The sequence below is a fragment of the Urocampus carinirostris genome, chromosome 7, assembly GCF_059441175.1.
Source record: "Urocampus carinirostris isolate Australia breed hairy pipefish chromosome 7, RoL_Ucar_1.0, whole genome shotgun sequence".
Taxonomy (NCBI): domain Eukaryota; kingdom Metazoa; phylum Chordata; class Actinopteri; order Syngnathiformes; family Syngnathidae; genus Urocampus; species Urocampus carinirostris.
This window is the reverse complement of record NC_142355.1, coordinates 33,124,109-33,144,165: the sequence shown is the minus strand read 5'-3', so window position 1 is coordinate 33,144,165 and position 20,057 is coordinate 33,124,109. Positions and strand designations below refer to the sequence as shown.

General features: G+C 39.4%; 1 protein-coding gene across 2 annotated transcripts in view; it reads left to right on the top strand.

Moving 5' to 3' along the window:
- The window catches only part of pparab (peroxisome proliferator-activated receptor alpha b), a 52,401-nt gene extending 41,261 nt beyond the window's left edge, over positions 1 to 11,140 (top strand). The window contains exons 4-7 of one of the 2 annotated variants that reach the window (XM_088340631.1): positions 164 to 302; positions 5,590 to 5,789; positions 8,325 to 8,778; positions 10,396 to 11,140. In XM_088340631.1, coding sequence (XP_088196757.1) covers positions 164 to 302; positions 5,590 to 5,789; positions 8,325 to 8,778; positions 10,396 to 10,640 — 1,038 coding nt within the window. In that variant the 3' untranslated portion in view covers positions 10,641 to 11,140. The remainder of the gene's footprint in view (positions 1 to 163; positions 303 to 5,589; positions 5,790 to 8,324; positions 8,779 to 10,395) is intronic. The other variant, XM_088340630.1, reaches the window with a different exon arrangement.
- Positions 11,141 to 20,057: the final 8,917 nt, after the last annotated feature.

Here is a 20,057-nt window from a genome sequence, read left to right as displayed (position 1 = left end):
GTCGTTTATCTTGTATAGGTGGGGAAAATGCTGTAAAAAAACATCTTAATCCATACTGTTAACTCAAAACGTCTTACGGCAGGGATACCGTATCCCAGGGTTCTACTGCTCATTTGCTCATTTTTCCGTCTTTGAACCCAGATTTACAGATTCCGTCTTACAGGGCTTTTTCCGTCGCACCATCCGCCTGAAGCTGGACTACGACAAGTGCGAACGGCGCTGCAAGATCCAAAAGAAGAACCGCAACAAGTGCCAATATTGCCGCTTCCAGAAGTGCCTGTCGGTGGGAATGTCCCACAACGGTAAGTTGGAATGCTGTGAGCAAGCACAACGCTCCAGCACGTCTTTAAAACGATACACTAGAACGCAAGCGCTGCCAAGCGTTTAATTGCCACTAATGCGCTTACACGACAAGTACAGGCAGCTCGCTCCTCTCCTTCCATTTTACCTTTTGCAGTCGGATTTAGCGTTAAAGTAAAATAAGTTGAGAATAGAGAGCCCGTTCCACTAATTGATCTTTGTTCTTTTTTGCCTGCTTCACCCACTAAACCAGGGGTCTCCTTCCATTTTCAAGCAGGGAGTTGCTTTTTGTGACTACCGGTAATGAGTGCAAAGACCACCCGGTTTGATATGCAATTCTAACTTATCGGGTTATTACTATGCTGATACAATGTTATTACCAGGTTACTTGTTGGAAATGGACTCATTCAAACAGTAAAAATCAAAACATTCTAGAAAATCACATAAAACCAGAACTGGTGAGCTATTTTCAGAACAGGTCTGCGGGCACTTCATTCTTGGGGGCCACCCTGGTACCCGTGGGCACTACCTTGAAGACCCCTGCACTAAACGTTCTTGTTACCTTTTGCTACTGCTTGCTAGCAGCTAATGCTAGCTGTTGTTTATTAGATGGATAGATGAATAGATTATTCACCCCCGTAGGGAAATTCACACTTCCAGCAGTATCCTTGTGTTGAAAAATAGAATAATAAAATAAAGATATAGAATACAAAAATACCCAATATAACGTTTTGCTATAGAGTATTTAAATAATACACACTGTAAGAAAAATAGGGTAATATGCAAATGTGGGGATGGGGTTTAATGTGGGCTTTTACTCCCCTGGGTGGAGTTAAAGAGCCTCATGGCATGAGGAAGAAATTATCTCCTCAGTCTGTCCTTTTAAAAAGTACTTATAAAGATAACTGAGGAAAAAAAGTAGTAAAATTTTGTTTTGAAGTGAAATGTTCTTCCACTGTCAGAATATAATATAACATTGCAAATATTCTATTCTTGCAAAACATACCTAATTAAAAACATACATTTATAGTATTAAAAATATACATTAGAAAAATGGTAAAAAATTAAGAATTTTTCGATTTTTTTTTTTTTTACATTTTCTTAATGTTCATAATATTTTTATGAATTATATTATATATTATAATTTATTTGTATGCCTATATATATATATATATACATATATATATACAAAATCTTCTAAAGGAGCAGTCAAAATGGAAAAATTAACTAGCTCTGGCTCTTTCCATTTGAAAGAAACGTCCGGCTTTGAATGAGTTGAACATAATATATAATCATAATATCAAGTCAGTAAACTAACTTTGAGCCCACGTATCCCATTGCAGGTCGAAAGAATGAGAGCTAAAATTAGCTGTCGTTTATCAAAGAGCTCACCAAAGGATCCTGGTCGTGTCACATGAAACTCTAGAAAGAGAAGTAAAAGATGCATTCTCGGAAAAAAAAGCAAATAAAGCATAAATCAATAAAGAGCTTAGCCTCGCTCTTCCACGTTGCAGAGTGCGAGCACAGAGGGTGACCTTAGTGAACGGCACGCCAACGTCATCTTCTAAATGTGTTCTTAATGCGGACGTCGACCTTGAACATGGCATGCCTTGTATTATTTACGTAGAGTCAACAGTAATACCGTAAATGCTTCGCCATCGCTGCTTTATACCAATACAAGAGAGACTGACTAGCTTGTGCAATGTGCATTTATGCTTTTATTTACTCAGGTTTTTCAAAACATTGAGAAGGTTGGTAACGGAGTTTGGAAGAGTATGTGATAGGCCTAAGTTATGTGTGAATGTTGGGAAGAGTAAGGTGATGAAGTGTTCACGTGATGGAGTGGGCATGGCGTTAGAAATAAGGTTGCATGGACAGGTGCTGGAAGAAGTTGAAAGCTTTAGGTACTTGGGTTGTGATGTGGCTGCAGTTGGTGGAATGGACTGCGAGGTATTGCACAGAGTGAATCAAGGAAGCAAGGTTTTGGCTGCTCTGAGGAGAGTGTTGAGCAACAAGAGTATGAGTATGGAAGTTAAGAGGAGACCGTATGAGAGTGTGATTGTGCCGACTGTGTTGTATGGTGCTGAGACTTGAAGCCTGAACGCAGATTTAAGAAGGAAATTGAATGTTTTTTAGATGAAGTGTTTAGGGAGTATGTTAGGAGTGACAAGATTGGGTAGATTGAGAAATGGAATTGTGAGAGACAGAACTGGAGTAGTCGTGAAACTGAGCAAGCGTGAGCACAAGAGAGTACTCGGTTGGTTTGGACACGTGGAGAGGATGGATGAGGAACGAATGTTGAAGAGGATCTACAGAGCAGAAGTCAATGGAAGGAGACCAAGAGGAAGGCCGCGATTGACGTGGATGGATGGTGTTATGAGTGCACTGCAGGAAAGAGGTCTAAATATAATGGAAGCTAGAGCTCTTGTTGGTGATAGGAAGGAGTGGAGAGGTGTTGTGAAACGATAGTGGGATTGTGGACGCGTTCTTAAGGATGGGCTGGGCACCCGTATGATGCGGCAGGGGTAAACCAGTGAAAGCTGTCGGGCCCTGCTGTTGAACAAAAGAGTGTGTTGTGTCACCCTGAACCGAGTGACATGGCCGCTTTTTGGTGTCCCATTCCATCTGGAGGGACGAAAGCATGACCAACTTAGGGGCCGAGGTGCCTAACTTGTTGGGCAATTGGGTTGGCCATGCTCCAAAAACTTTGTGAGTGTTTTTTGCTATTTTTTTCCCCTCTTATTTTCTTTGCTATTGTATGTGTTTGTCTTGCTGTCGGTCACCCCTCCTGAGGGATATGACCAAGGTAGATAGATAGAATTTACTCGGGTTTTCGAACAAGCTTTGGAATACTGCTAACACCTTTTTGTAGTTACTATTCTAAATGAACAGCCAACCTGGCAGCGCAGTGGTTACCGCGTGTGCCGAACAATTTTGAGGTCATGAGATCGAAGCTTCCTGTGTGGAGTTTGCATGTTCTCCCCATGCTTGCGTGGGTTTCCTCCAGGCACTCCGATTTCCTCCCACATTCCAAAAACATGCATGTCAGCTTAACTGGCCGGTCCAAATTGTCCCTAGGTGTGAATGAGCGAGTGAGTTGTCTGTCTCTGTGTGCCTTGTGACTGGCTGGCAACCAGTTCAGGGTATCCCCTGCCCACTGGCCGAAGATAGCTGGGATGGGCTCCAGCACCCCCGTGACCCTACTGAGGATAAGCGGTGATGTTATGGATGAATGAATGAATAGTTCAATGGGGCAAATATTTTTTGTCTTATTTTATTTACCACACTTTTAACTTGCCTTTCTCCACATTTAGCCATTTTTAAATAATCTCTTATGTATTTTTTCTTATGTTAAATTTATTTGTTTTGTTTTTTTGTTCGGAAAAAGAGGAAAAGCCCCAACATAAGCAAAAAAGATCCAATAAAACAGAGAAGATCAATAAAAAATAAATGAAAAATGGATTAAAAATCAATATAAAGATAACATGAATGCTAGCTAACACTAGACAGGTAAATTGCAGACCGCTAAACTGCAGCCGGCTCGTAGCTTTGTGTCACTCACTTCCTCTCAACTTAATTGGAATTGGCTTCTTCCCAGTTGGCCACTGTGGACTTTTAGCACCATGACATGATCTAAACGCTTTGCAAGAGGCCACTTAATACGTTGCCGCCTACTTTTATATGTGGATCATTGGATCACATCAGACCTGTTTTTTTGTTTTGTTTTGGGGTTTTTTTGTTAATACGCCGCCGTAATTTTCGTGTACGTGAGGTTAAATGCAGTTCATTTGCAATCTTGTTAGTCGGATGGGATCAGGCTGTCTGAGCGTAGCCTCTGGGGCTCTCAAGTACATATGTAAAAATATCAACCCATTGGAGTAAAGTGTTTTTATTTTTGTCTTTAAAATAGAAAAAATAATCCTTAAATAAACACAATTATTTTATGTTTTACCTGGCCTAAAATTTTGCTCATTTTATCTAGGGCTGAGAACAAAAAGAATTAATTGATGACTTGATTGTTTAATAATTAAAAATATGTATTGAGAAAAATTGAATGTAAGTGAGCACACCCCTTACATTTTTGCAGAAATTTCATTTTAATGTTGAATAGAACACTGAAGAAACATCACTTTGACATAATAAAGAGAAATAAGTAAACAAAGGCCATGGCTTACTGAAAAGATATCCTCTGGTCTGATCAGACAAAGATTAATTTATTTGGCTCAGATGGTGTGACGCATGAGTGGCGGAAACCAGGTGAGGGGTACCAACATGTTTGTGTCGAGCCCAAAATTAAGCATGGTGTTGGGAATGTCATGGTTTGGGGCTCGATGAGTGCAACCGGAATTGGAGAGTTGCATTTATTTGAGGAAGACATTAACTTAAGCATGTACTGTGAAATACTGGAGCAGAGAATGATCCCCTCCAGAAACTGGGTCACAGGTCAAGATAGATAGATAGATACTTAATTCATCCACGTAGGGAAATTCACACTTCCAGCAGTAACTTTGTGTTAAAAAATAAAATAAAGGATATAGAATACAAAAATACCCAATATAACGTGTAAGATGACCAAGGATTTTCTCAAGGTGCTAAGGGTAAAGGGTGATGAATTGGCCAAGTCTATGTCCAGATATAAACCCAATAGAACATCTTTGAGGCATCCTCAAGCGGAAGGTGGAGAAGCAAAAGATCATAAATATCCCCCAGTTCAGTCAAGTTGTCATGGAGTAGTGGAAGAGCATTCCTGTGGCAATTTGTGGGGCTCTGGTTAAATCCATGGAAATGGTGATTAAGGTGGTTCTGCAAAATGATGATGGCAACACAAAATTTTGAGCTTCAAGAACTTTTAGTTTAGGGTGTACTCTCTTTTGTTATCAGGTGTTTAGCTACTAATTACTATATTTTGAGTTTCTCGCAGGGGAAAATTAATTTACACTGTTATATAAGTTTTACACAGACTACATTTAATTGGGACAAAGCAAGGTTTCTTCAGTGTTCTTCAATTAAACATAATGATAAAATCTCTGCAGAAATGTGTAGTGTGTACTCACTTTTGTGACATACTGTACAATAGAATAAGAACAAAAAGCTAGAAGAGTATATATAGATATATTAGGAATGTGACAGTTCAAAATCTTGGTTTTATTTTTTACTAGAAAAATAAGTTGGAAATATAGTGAAATAAGAAAAAGGAATACTTCAAATAAGCCTACATTTTCTAGCACTGTGACAGCAGTGATACCATCACAAATAAGACGAAAAGTGATATGTGTTTTTGGCCTTTAGCCATCCGGTTTGGCCGAATGCCCCAATCGGAGAAGTTGAAGCTAAAGGCGGAGATGGTGACGGTTGAGCGCGAGGTGGAGGACCCCCAGATGGCCGACCAGAAGACCCTTGCTCGCCAGATTTACGAGGCCTACCTCAAGAACTTCAACATGAACAAGGCCAAGGCACGGACTATCCTCACGGGGAAGACCAGCACCCCGGTAGGTTCAATTGAAAATATATACAGTGTTGTTCATTTCTTCAGTGGAGGGATTTCACTCCTCGTCCTAGCACGTTTTCAACTTTGCACTCTGAATTTGTTTCTCAATAGTTGGCAGCTGCGCATGAGGTGCAGCAATTTGAGTATGAGAGGGGAGCCAGAGCTGTCATAAATAGTGGCTAGCCATCATTGTGGGCTCCATAACGCCAAGTCTGTCTTTTTTGTTTTTTTTCGAAATGTCCAAAATTGCGGAATGAACCAAAAGACCCCCTGAAGAACAATTGAGACGTCCTCGTAAATAACATTTAATGTCTTTTTTTTTTTTTTTTTTTTTCAGAGGATCCTACACACTTAAGAATAGATATTTAGATTTTTTTTTCCATAAATGAAGCAACACATTATTTTACTACAACATATTATTACTAGGGCAGCACGGCGACGCAGTGGCTAGCGCGTGTGTGGCACAGTTCTGAGTTCATGAGATCGAACCTACCTGTGTAGTTTGCATGTTCTCCTCGTGCTTTTGTGGGTTTCCTTCAGACACTCCGGTTTCCTCCCACATTCCAAAAACATGCATGTCAGGTCAATTGGCCGGTCTAAATTGTCCCTAGGTGTGAATGAGCGAGTGAGTTGTCTATCTCTGTGTGCCCTGCGACTGGCTGGCAACCAGTTAAGGGTGTCCCCTGCCCACTGCCCAAAGATAGCTGGGATGGGCTCCAGCACCCCCGTGACCCTACTGAGGATAAGCGGTGCAGATAATGGATGGATGAATATTATTACTACAACCCACCAAGATTCATTGAGGATTTGTGGCTTGAGTCTGCCCATACTTTTTGAGTCAGAGGCCATAATGGGTTGGAGAAAAAGATTGAGCAATTCTTTTTTTTTTTAATACCTGCCCATATGAAGCTTTAAGTCCGATTCCTCGGCAATACATGGGGATCATTTTCTCATGTTGTCACTTATTTCAATGACATATTTTTTCATCTGATTCTATTTTAGATTATTTTTTTAACACTTTTTTTTAAAAACGCCAACGTTCTCATAATAACAAAGGCCAGAAAATGAAAATAGGTCTCTTTTGTATAGTAGCGACAATAAGCATTTATGAATAAATATACACGCGAAACGCATTTTGTTGAATGCATTTTGCTCGTCCACCAAAGTGTAAACTGGACTCGTTTGGACCAATCTATTATCCCTGATTGCATAGTGCTGCAAGTGGAGACTGACAAAGCACACTGTTGTCGGGCCTGGTAGTTCTAGTTTTTTCGTCTTGTCTACCAAAAAGCGAACTACACTCGTTTGGTCCAATCAAATTCCCCCAATCCCCTTTTGCCTGCAAGCAAGGACCGACAGAAGGCACTTTTGTCACTCTGGCCCGCACAAAATGTAAATGGACTGCATTTATATAGAGCTTTTCAAGTCAATGAAGACCTCCCAAAGCGCTTTACAATGTGCTTCACACGTTTCCCTTTTACACACTAACTAACCGATAGCAGCGTCAGCCATGCAAGGCAACTACCTGCTATCGGGGGCATTAGGGATTCAGCGTATTGCCCAAGGACACTTCGACATATAACACGGAGGAGCCGGGAATCGACCTCTCGATCCGAAGAAAAGCGCTTTACCTCCTGAGCTACTGGCGCTCCGGAATGCATTGTTGTGTTTGTGATCCATTATCCCCATTCGACTATTGCTGGAAGCAGGGGCCAGCAGAGTGCAATTTCTTTTTTCAGTTTAGGCCACTTAAGCGGGCCATTGTGGCCTGCCCCAAATGAACTGCACAGTTTTGGCTGTGATCCCTAGTCGTCTATCGCTGAAAGCGCTGGTTGAGAGAGCAAATTTCTTTCAACAGTGGCAACTTTTTTCTGTTCTTTCCATTTCAAAGGAACAGCACCTATGCGGCAGTGATACATTGTCCTTGGTTGACTATTGTTGACAGTAAGGCCGGCGGATGGCACTTTTGTTGGAAGGCGTGCTGTTCTGGCCTCCGTTAATGACACGCAAGGTTGTGTCCGTGATCCATTAACCCCAGTCAAATATTGCTGAGAGCAGGACCCGGCAGAGAACATTTTTTCCAGTTGGGGTTTCTGAGCGTGCCATTGTCTACCACCTAAAATGAACTGCACAGTTTTGGCCACAATCCTTTATCTTCAGTCGACTATCGCTGAGAGCAGGGGCCAAGAAAGCAAATGTTTGTCATGTGTACCGGCTTTTTTCCGTTCTACCTGCCCAAAATGAAGAGAGCCTGTGCAGCTCGGATCCATTTTCCTTGGTCGACTATTGCTACGAGCAGGGGCCAGCAGAGTGGATGTTAAAAATGGGGTGGGTTCTACCTCACGGATTTTTACATAAGGCAGCGAGTTCTGGTCTTCACTCACCATTACAAACAAGGGATACAGTATAGGATCTGTTGGTAACTGGTACAGCAAAATTGTCAGAGAATTTATCGGTGCACACCTAGTTTTGATAAAGATTGTCTTTAAATAAGAAAAGAGAATGCATGCGTGATTTCTGCCTTATCTCTTTGCAGCCTTTAGTCATCCACGACATGGAGACGTTGAAGCTGGCGGAACAGACGGTGGTGGCGAAGATGGTAGGCTCGGCGGGAGTCCTGAAGGACCGGGAAGCCGAAGTCCGCCTCTTCCACTGCTGCCAATGCACCTCGGTGGAAACGGTCACCGAGATGACGGAGTTTGCCAAGTCTGTTCCGGGTTTCTCGGACCTGGACCTCAACGACCAGGTGACCCTGCTCAAGTACGGCGTCTACGAGGCGCTCTTCGCCTTGCTGGCCTCCTGCATGAACAAGGACGGGCTGCTGGTGGCGTACGGCTCGGGCTTCATCACGCGAGAGTTCCTCAAGAGTCTGCGGCGGCCTTTCAGTGACATGATGGAGCCCAAGTTTCAGTTTGCAGCCAAATTCAATGCTTTGGAGCTGGACGACAGCGACCTGGCGCTCTTCATTGCCGCTATAATCTGCTGCGGAGGTGAACAAACTGCAATTATCATTTGTGGCATTTTATGAAATAATCTTCTTTATGTTAATTATATTAGTAATCATTCTTGACTGATAAAGCCAATTTGAAAACTGAACATCAGCTTTAAGCCCTATTTTGAATTAAATGTAATTGTATTTATTGTCATTCATATCAATGTTGTGAAAACATTGTATGCAACGAGATTAGAAATGCCACTCCAAAGTAAACATGTAATAAAGAGAGAAAAAAGAGAAAGAACTATCAGGATGAATAGGCAAAAATATTTACAACGCAGTGCTTGGAGACAGGCTTAAAGGACACCAAAATCTAAAACATGCGAATGGAAGAAAATAGTACAAGGTTGTTTGCATAATATCTATCTATGTATGTCTAATAAACACAAAATATTATACAAATTCTGATACGTTAATATCAATGTAGAGGTCTCTCATATGCAGTGTTGGGAATAATGCCGTTACACTCATGCCATGAGTAACGTGGCAATCGAACTAATTACCTTTTCCACTCTCCTCAGAGTTCTTTACGTCACGTCTTTTCGGATCATTCAAAATAGAGACTTAAACATAGTTAGATATACGAATATAATAATGCGCCGAAAGAAACGGCAAATGAGGGCTCATTTGCAAAAAAAACGCGACCTTTATATTTGACAGCACCCGAATTTTGTCGTTTGCGAACAAACATCTCTATGACCCGGTTCTTGGAAGCAAACAAAGGCCTGCTCCCCACCAATCAAAGCTGGTTCGTTCCGAGATGCCCTTTTCCTCACCTTTGGTCAATATGCATTTTTCGGGGGATTGCATGTTGTTGACTTTAAATTTGTTAAGCATGAAAAAGGTTACAATTGTTTTGTATTTTATCTTTTATTTCGTAGATTAATAAATATTTAAATATTATTTCCCGTGTTTTGTAGCGTTAATGTGTTTATATAAAAATGTAAAGTTTATTCCTTTTTCTTTTATCTTTCATTTTCCTTTAATTGCATTTTTTTTTTTAAATTCCCCATTTTTATCTTTTTTCTTTTTTCCCCTCTTTTCAAGTCATTTTGTGGATTATGTTACATAATAATTGGTAATGCTGGTAACAAAAAACACCTGAAGAGCCGTTTGGGACCTTTTAGTGATCCAAGACGAAATAAACGGTTCTCTAAAATTAGTCGGGATTCCCGTCTGTTCAAGGAAACTCTGATCAAAGACGTCACCGCGGTATTTTGTATTTGCTCAGAAAATTTCAAATTCTTTGACATACAACTTCTTTTTAAAGTAACGGATATAGTTACTTTACCACGTAACTAGTTACTATTACGATAGAGTTAGTCAGATACTAACTTAGTTACCTTTTGGAAGAAGTAGTGAGTAAATATAACATTACTTTTTCAAGTAAGGTGCCCAGCACTGCTAAAAGTCACACGTGTATTGAGTATATGGCAGCAATGATTTTCCAAAGGTGTATAAAACATTTAAATATGTACATTACATTTTGTGTTTCTCTAGTCTAGAAAAGTAACAATTTGTTTCAGCGTTAAGACTCTCATTTGTTATATTTATTTGGGGTGTGTACAGTTATTTCATTTCAGCACTGCACTAATATTGTCCCCTTTTGCAGACCGTCCTGGCCTGGTAAACGTAGGCCACATAGAACGAATGCAGGAGAGCATCGTGCGAGTGTTGCAGCTCCACCTTCTGGCCAACCACCCTGACGACACCTTCCTCTTCCCCAAACTTCTGCAGAAGCTAGCCGACTTGCGGCAGCTGGTGACCGAACACGCTCAGCTGGTGCAGGAGATCAAGAAGACTGAGGACACGTCCCTGCACCCGCTTCTGCAGGAGATCTACAGAGACATGTATTGAGAAACCCTCCCATTGCCCTCCGCCATGCACTTTTTGTGGCCCCCAGATGCTCGGTTTCATCGAGGAGCGCTTAATGCAAGCTAATATTGAGCCACGTTCCCACCAGGGATGGAGATGTTGCACTCAAGGTTCTGCCAAGTCTGTATCGGAACCGCTTTGAGACTGTCAATGCTGCGAGAGTTGGACCAAACTTCTCCCACTGGTTGCTAAGTTCGCTTTTGGCGAATCTTGGGAAATTTTGTGCAATTTCAGCCGGCTGTTAATTTACAACTTTATCGGGAAGTCACCCAGCCCCAATTCCCCCCCATCACGTAAATTATCATTTTTCAGAACTCACTCTCAAAATTATCTTTTATTTCCACACAAAAACGTTTTTCACTTAAAATGATGAATTTCTTTCATATTGTGAATATGATTTCACATTTCTTCTATTAAAAAAGTATTTATTTTAGTAAATATTAACATTTTGGGCCTCAAATTATATGTATATGTTTTCCTAAAATAAGATTGTTTTTTCAAACCGTTATGTTCTGTATATTTTTATAATTTTCTTCAATACAAATATTTTCATCTCAAATTATTACAATTCCCCCTTAGGGGCCGGTCACACAGACATTTGCGGCTGAATCACGGCCAGAAATTTCTGCCTGTGAGGCGGACGCTATTGGACGCGTTGAGATCGCCATACAGACGAGATACAGCAGTGCTTAACACGCGGTCGGAAATTCGCGCGCGGGTGGCAGCGCGAAAAAGTTTTGCGCTGCTCAATTCTTCAGAGCGCGGGTACACTGCCTTTCACGAGCGAACCGAGGCTGAACCACGGCCAGAAATTTCTGGCCGTGAAGCAGACGCTGTTGGGCGCTGTTGGACGTTTAAAGACCGCCATATAGACGAGATACAGCAGTGCTTTACTCGCGGTCGGAAATTCACACGCGGTTGGCCGCGCGAAAAAGTTTTGAGCTGCTCAATAGTTTGAGCACGTGTTAATCCGCGTGCCGCACACGTGGTCAACACGAGGTAATGACGCGGAAATGACTCGGAACGCCGTGCTCTGGCCGCGGCCAGGGCGTGGTTACACATGGGTAGGACAGGAAATTTCAGCGGGTAATCGTGGGTGGAGCATGGTAATAGCATGTTCTGCGCCTGTATCGCGGTGTTATTACGTGAAATTAGTTTGACAGTCAAACGCCTTTCTCCGCGTATACACAGCGCGATTTGCCGAGCACACGTCAGTTGTGCTCGAGATGTCAAGGGGGTGAACATGGATCCCCGTCAGCGTAGTGACCTCGTCTTAATCGATTTTATTTCTTGACATTTCTTTTCAAGATAATAAAATAAAAATGATGCCATAGCTTGAAATCTTGATCTTCACGGTACTGTGTCTTGAGCGATTATGATTTCTACAGCCCGGTGTTATCCGAGAAATGCATCCCTGCCGAGATTTGCATCCCCTCGCTACTACAACCACTTTTACCTCGTTTTATCTCACTTTTATATCACTTTTAGGGAATGTAATGGCGAACATATAACCAAAACCACTTCGTCTTGCATTTGTTGGGAATGTAATACAACTTAAACCATTCTGTCTTTGTTTTTGTTGTGAACGTAATCGAACGGTAATGCACACCGTATATAAAATCCCCCCACTCGCGTGAATGCGCATTCTGCTGCGCTTCCAACAAAAGCGATCGTATTCTATATAAAACGCTTATTAAAACAATAAAGCGAGCTAATTGTAACAATTGGGAGATCCTGGTCTATATAACGCGTTTATTTAAACAATAAAGTGCGATCGTATTCTACAAAATGCGTTTGTTAACGCGGATGAAAAAGTCAAAAGCGATCGCAGCAGAATGCGCGTTCACGCGAGGGGGTGGGGGGTGGTTGTGTTGCGTAGGAGTCGGATTTGGGCACAACACCGGCTCAGGAGCTTTTATACCCGTGGTCCACACGAGAAAATGACGCAGAAATGACGCGATGAGGAAGCGGAACAGTCGCCGGCGTCTGTTTTGCGGGCATACCACCGATGAACAGCGGGTTGGCCAATTTTGCGCATTTTCCATCGCGGGCAACCACGGGCAAAAAAAAAAACGCAAAATTTTAGCCGTGATTCAGCCGCAAACGGCTGTGTGACCGGCCCCTTAGATGAAAAAATTGTTTTTCTCTAATTAGTATTACGTTTTACGCTTAAATCATGTAAATATTAAAATAATTCTCTTTGAAATTACAATTATTCTATGAAAATATGATATTTTTACCACTTAATCGCATATTTTAGTATTTTTCATGTAAGAAAACATTTTACATCAACGGATATATTTTTTCCTGCTATTTTTTTTCACCTGAAACATTTTATAGAACCATTCCTGATGGAATCTGGGTATTTTATCCCAAAGACATAAAAAAAAATGACTAAAATACTTTATTTTTGTTTTTTGTTTTCTTAAAATAAGAAGTTTTACTCCAACAAATACATTTTCCCAATTAAACATTATTTTTCTTCTAAAAATCGATTTATCCTACTATTAATGATTGGTATTAATATTAATGTGGAATTATTATCCCAAAGAAAAATAAACCATTTAAAATTTTGTTTCTTGAGCGCCCAATTTTATTTTTCTCCAACAAAATAATGTTTCCAATGGAATATTATGAATATTACTTTTTTTTTTCCTTAACCTTTTTACCCTAATAATATTGATAAAATTTGGGTTCATTATCCCAAACACAAATATAAGCTACTACTAAAACACGTTAATTGTCTTTTCTCTTTAAAATTGTAATTTTCTCTACTCAAATTTTAACCCTTTATGCCTCTAATTTACATTTATATGCAGCGCAGTAGTTAGTGCATGTGCCTCACAGTTCTGAGGTCATGGGATCAAACCCTCCTGTGTGGAGTTTGCATGTTCTCCCCGTGCTTTTGTGGGTTTCCTCCGGGCACTCCGGTTTCCTCCCACATTCCAAAAACATGCATGTCCGGCTAATTGCCCGGTCCAAATTGTCCCAAGGTGTGAATGAGTGAGCAAGTGAGTTGTCTGTCCCTGTGTGCCCTGCGCCTGGCTGGCAACCAGTTCAGGGTGTCCCCTGCTCACTGCCGGGAAATAGCTGGGATGGGCTCCTGCACCCCCGCAACCCTACCAAGGATAAGCAGTGCAGATGATGGATGGATGGATGTTTTCCTAAAATAACCTTTTTTTTCCCCTTCAACAGCCTTTTCCCCAGATTCTGATCTCTATACTAAGTAGAATCACATTTTTCTCCAACCAGCATCACATTCACCCATAAATCATGTATTATTATGATGTCCCTTGCATCGCACCCTGCTGATGTCATCAGAATGTGCGGACTGGTCTCAATGGTTTTCATCAGTACTTTACCGCGCTCCTGGGTGGGAACGCCACTTCTCAGGCTCGGGGGATCCTGGGGGGTCTTCAACCGTGCTGCACTCCATTGTGGCGAATAAACAAAGACAAAACACTGAACACGCCCCAAAATGAGGAAGAGTGACCTGTCACTCAAGCAGAATGTAGATTTTATACTTGTAAATATATATAAGATATATAGAAATCTGATCATCTAAAAGCCATAATCCTTCAAATGGCTTGCGTGCTGGCAGCCACAAGCAGTAAAAAAAATCAGATTTTTTTTGTCTCGTGTAACGCATTTCTGATTTGTGTCAGGTGGCTAGAAAAAGTCTGCACACCCCTACCGAAAAGACCTGTCGTGGAGAAGAAGAAAAAAAGAAAATTCCTCTTTTCTAGAATGATTGAAGTTTTTGGTTGCACAAATCCACACCCCATCTGAGAAACCGGCTGTAAAGAGAAGTCTGATCAGGCTTTGGAGGCTTTTCCTGACTTTTTTTTGGCTTCTATGTTGCAAAAGTCAAGTTTAAATTTTTTCCTTATTTAGTAAGTTCAAATTTCCCTGTCATGGCGCGTATGAACTGTTTATATCTTTAACTTGTTTTATCAAGAAAAATAACACTTAGAAAAAGGTTGATTGTAATTTCAAGATTTAAGAGCTTACTTTTCATGTAAAATAAAAAATAGTACTTAAATTCGCTTAATATGTTACACAATTTTGCCCTATTGGTTTGTTTTTTATTTGACATGAAAAACAAAATCTAATTGTCATTTAAAAAAAATGAATTCAGCTGATTTTAAGTATTACTTGTATATTTCACCGTAAAAAGAATGGTATGTATATATAAAACAAGGACATTTATACATAAAATGAACAAAAATACCAGAGAAAAGCAAGTAAAAATACTGTCAAATAACTATTGTAAATTAATAAGTATATAATATTATGATAAATTCTTATTTTATTCGCAAAAAAACTTATCTTGTGTTAAGAATTTTTCTTCATTTTATGTATAAATTATTATCAATTTTAATACATTTTTATTTTTTTCTAATAAGGTTAGAAAAAAATACTTTCATAAAGTTTGTTTTTAAATTTTAGTTTTTCACGTAAAATAAAAAAGTACTTAAAATCAGCAAAAAAATATAGCACACAATTGAAATATTTTACGTAAAAAAATGTGGGAAAAAATAACTCGATTAATCAATTTCAAGTATTATCTTTGTTTTGTTTTTTACTACAAAAAGAATGCTAAATTTTTAGTAGGATAAGTATTTTCATATATAAAATGAACAAAAGCACCAGGGGAACAAAATAAAAATACAGTGAAATATAATGACAAATTTATGATATGCTTATAAATAAAAACAGCAAATAATTTATCATAAAAATATATTGTGTTGGCAGGTGATTCCCTTTATTTCCTTTATAAATGTCTTGTTTTATGACATTTTAAATATTTTTTTTCAAACAATATAAGAAAAATACTTATAGGTCAATTGAGTCTTTTTTTAAACTATCATTTCTTGTTTTTTTATGTCGAATAAAAACATAAAATAAGAAAAGAATACCACATATTTTGCCCAATGTAGGTATTACTTTTTTATTTGGTGAAATAAAATGCAGTAGAAAAAAATCATGAAATAAGCTTGCGTGCCACTTTTTTATTTCACTAATTAAAAAAAAATATATATCTTAAAATAAGGACGATTATCCATAAAGTAGATAAAAAAAAAATTGAAAATTAAATTTAAAAGATAACTGATATAGTGCCATACTGCCTTTTTTAATGTAGTCAATAGGATAGGAAAAGGACTAGGAAGTGTACGTATACATATTATGATTATCCTTATAAATATTGTATGTTTTTTTTTTTAAATATCTTCATATCCATATCAGAAAAAAATTGTCACGTCAAGAAGAGTGTGGAGATTTTCTCTAGCCACTGAATGTACAACGAACCATTTTCTTTGTTTCATTTTTGTTTAAATAGATACTGAACTAACACACAAAAGGAAAACATTATTTTTCCGCTGAATTCTTCAGCAGGCCGGTATATTCGTGACAAAGCACAATGGCAACCGTTTAATGATTTATTTATTTTTGGTCTAAATAATGAACCGTGTCGGGTTAGCATTCAGCGCTACTTTAGCAGACTTGGGAATAACAATTTGGCAGCCGTCCATCTGCTTAATCTGTCGGAAAAATTCTAATCTGATGTCATCCCACTCTTCAGGTCGAGCGGATTAAATGTTTGAAATCTTGGAGTCGCGCCCGACACCAGTGAAGTTTAGTTAAAATCTGATTATTAGAATAAATCTTTTTGATGGACAGTAGACCCCCGGGTTACGACGTTATAAGGTATTAACTAATACAATCAGAACTTCCAGTACCCCTGGTAAAAACAGTAAAATTGTATATAATGTTTAATCAATAACAATGTAGGTACTGCTTATATTTCAAACAATTAACAAAAACAATTAGATAACTATATAAATAAATATACATATAAAGGAAAATTCCAATTTGATTTGCATTTGGTAGGATGTGTCTTGAGCTGGTACGGTTGAGCAACGGGTGGATGAAGGGGGGAGGGAGAAGGCAGTTTAAATTAAACCTTCATTTGGCCAGTAAAGTTATGCCCTTAGAAGATTTTTTTGCTTTATTACCATTATTTTAATCCGTCAAGATCGTTGATTGGTTATGGTATGCCTACTACGTATTCCTGGATAATTACAACCTTTATATCCATGATTTTCATGTTTTTGCTTCTCTCTTTAGCGTCCCTTCAAGTTTTTGGATCCATAGCTAAACTAATTTAAGCTTCTTACACGAGATTTTGAACAAAGGGAGAGAAAGGCATTGTGGGAGGTAGTTCAGCCAATAGCATTTCGGCATCTTTTTGATACCGTGATGCAAACCAATAGCAGGATAGCATCTATTATGACATCGACCCATAGCAGACATTCATCTTTGGAGAAAATAATTAGCATTTTGTGTAATATCATAGGTAAACTACCGTAACAAGGGGTCAAAAAGGCATCGTATTATACTTCGCATTATACATTGTGACGTGAAAACACAATAAGCTAGCTACGCTGTAACCCGCAGGTCTACTGTGTTTTTTTCAATTCTGTTCTTAAAAACAACAAAAGGGAATTTGTTGTAGATACTTAACGTGTATTTAGAAAAAAAGGTAAAAATTTGAAGCCAATTTGGTTCTTTTGTGTGTGCTAAAGATTTGACTTTGGAAATATGAAATAGAGGAACTGTACTGGATGTGTGTGTCTAAATACGTTTAAATGCCACAGTGTTAATTTGTACAAGGTGTATGTTCATTATATTTTTAATCATGTCGGGGAAGAAACAGCCATGAATTCCCTTTAGGGACATTCCGATTTTATTTTATTTTTAGATTGAGAGCCACTAAAACGACAACCGTGTTTTTCTTACTATTCATCATCTAACGTTAAATAATCATCACACCATCTCCACTCAGGTCACGTGACGATTATCAGCGGAATCATGAGCGTTGTCGCTAACCAATGATTGCAGTAATGACAAATGCAGTGTGTTTATTTGGGGGTATAATAACCCAGGATTTTATACAAAAGAAAAAAGCCACTCTAAGCAGTAGAAGCACATTATTTCTTGCAGCGTACTAGCAAATTGCGTTATTTGTGTTCGTCGCTCCTTTTATCTCTAGCATTGTTGTATTTGTGTCAATACCTGCTGCTACACAGGGCTTCGGTGAGGTTATTCACCTACAAAAACAGTTGGGTCACATGTAACCCAATTTGGGTTGAGCCCGAGCTGGGTTCATTTTATTTGGGTTGTCAAAATAAAAACGCCCAAATATGCTTGCGTATGCGCTAAAAATATTTGGGTGAAATATAAATTAATTTGGGTCAATTATTGATAAATCCATTACTTGGGTTCATTTGACCTGAACAGCTAGCTCAAATATAACCAATTTTGGGTCAAGCCTGGAACAATCCATTTCTTGGGTTGATTTGACCAAACATCCTTAACTGGTAGGAGACGGAAAAAAACACTAGGGTCAGATATAACCCAATTTGGGTCAAGCTTGGACCAATCCATTGCTTGGATTCATTTGACCCAACTTCCTGGGTTATAAGAAAACAGCTTCGTCAAGTACAACACAATTTGGGTCAAGCATGGACTGATCGAGTAGTTGGGTTCATTTGACTCATCCTCTTAGGCTGTGAAAAACAGTTGGGTATAATATATCCCAATTTTGCATGGGCAGATCCATTACTTGGGGTTATTTGAACTAACCTCCTGGTTTATGAGAAAACAACTGGGTCAAATATAACCCAATCTGGGTCAAGCATGGAGCAAGCCATTTATTAGATCAACTCTATCTGCCTTTCTGGGTAATGAGAAAAAAGTTGGGTCAAATATAACCCAATTTAGGTCAAGCTTGGACCAATACAATACTTGGGTTCATCTGACCCACCACCTAGGGTTTTATGATCATAAAAAACTTTTGGGTCAAATATAACCCAATCTGGGTCAAGCATGGACCGAGCAATTCATTAAATTAACTTTATCTGACTCTCTGGGTAATGAAAAAAATGTTGGGTCAAATGTAACCCAATTTGGGTAAAGCATGAAATGATCCATTGCTTGTGTTCATTTTAACCCAACCTCCTGGGTAAAAAGTAGAAAAACTTTAAATTAATGCCCAAATATGGTTACAGCGCTATCGTTTTCTCTCTTTTTTAAGGTTGATATTCAAAAGGAAAAATATATACATTTCTGTGTTTTTTCTGGAGTTTTTGGGGATACTTTCATTCACTGTGATAGAAGTAAAACTATGATAGCAGTGACTGATTGAATTCAGTGTTGTACCACAAATAGATAGTATTTCATATTTCTATTGCTTCATAACCTCCGAAAGGTCTGTTTTACATATGCCACCTGTGTACAATCTCTAAAAAAATGTGTGACTTGTATTCCAAAACTGTGCCTTACCTTGTGTGCAAAAAAGTCCAACATTTTAGTGACATGCACACGTTTGAGAATACACATGTGACTCAACCAGTCGTATATGGAAGCCCAAATGGGCCAAAATGCAGTAAATAAAAACAGGAAAATAATAAATATCTAATACTGTAGTCCCTCTCGACTTTGTGCTTTGAGGCCTCTGTGAATCGGGGATTGAATGACATCCCGCTATCTGTTATCCCCGATTTGCATATTGCTACGAGCGGAGCGCATTTGTGTCAGGCCCGGCGGCTCTTTTTTGCGGTTTTTATCTACCAAGAAGTGAACTGCACTCGTTCGGCCACCATTTATTATCCATAATGGCATATTTCTGCAAGCGAGGGCCAGCAGAGTGCATTATTTTGGGGACTGGCGGCTCTCTTTTCCCGTAACTATATTTCCGCCTAAAATGAACTGGACCCGTGCAGCCATGACCCATTATCCCCAAACCCATACAGTTCCGAGGAGGGGCAGGAAAATCACTTTAGTCGGGATGCGTGAAGTTCTGGCCCGTTTGGGGGACTGCGAGGAGCCAAGAATTTGTGTCATGTGTGGCGGCTGTTTTTCGCGCTCTCTGTTTATAACGAACAGAACCCATTCATCCAGGATCTATTACCCCCAGTTGACTATTACTGTGAGCGGGGACTGGCAACAACAATTTTGTCAGGGGATATGCACCGGTCTGGCCCCCTTCATTGCACTGAAGTTTGCTATTGTGGCTCTCCTAAACTGTACTACACTGTTTTGGCTACGATCCAGTATCCCTAGTCAACAATTGCTGAAAGCGAGGGCTGTGAAAGCAATATTGTGTCATGCGTGGCATCGATTTTTTTTTTTTGTTGTTATTTCTGGCTAAAATGAACTGAACCTATGTGCCTGTGATCCATTATCCAAATTCAACTATTTCTGCAAGGAGTGGCAAAGTGCACGTTAAAATGAGGGGCGGTTCTGATCCCCTTTAACAGCAAAAAAATGAGGGATTACAGTATGGTTATTCAAAAAAAGATGCCGTATCTTCAAAATTCATCGACCTATTCAAGC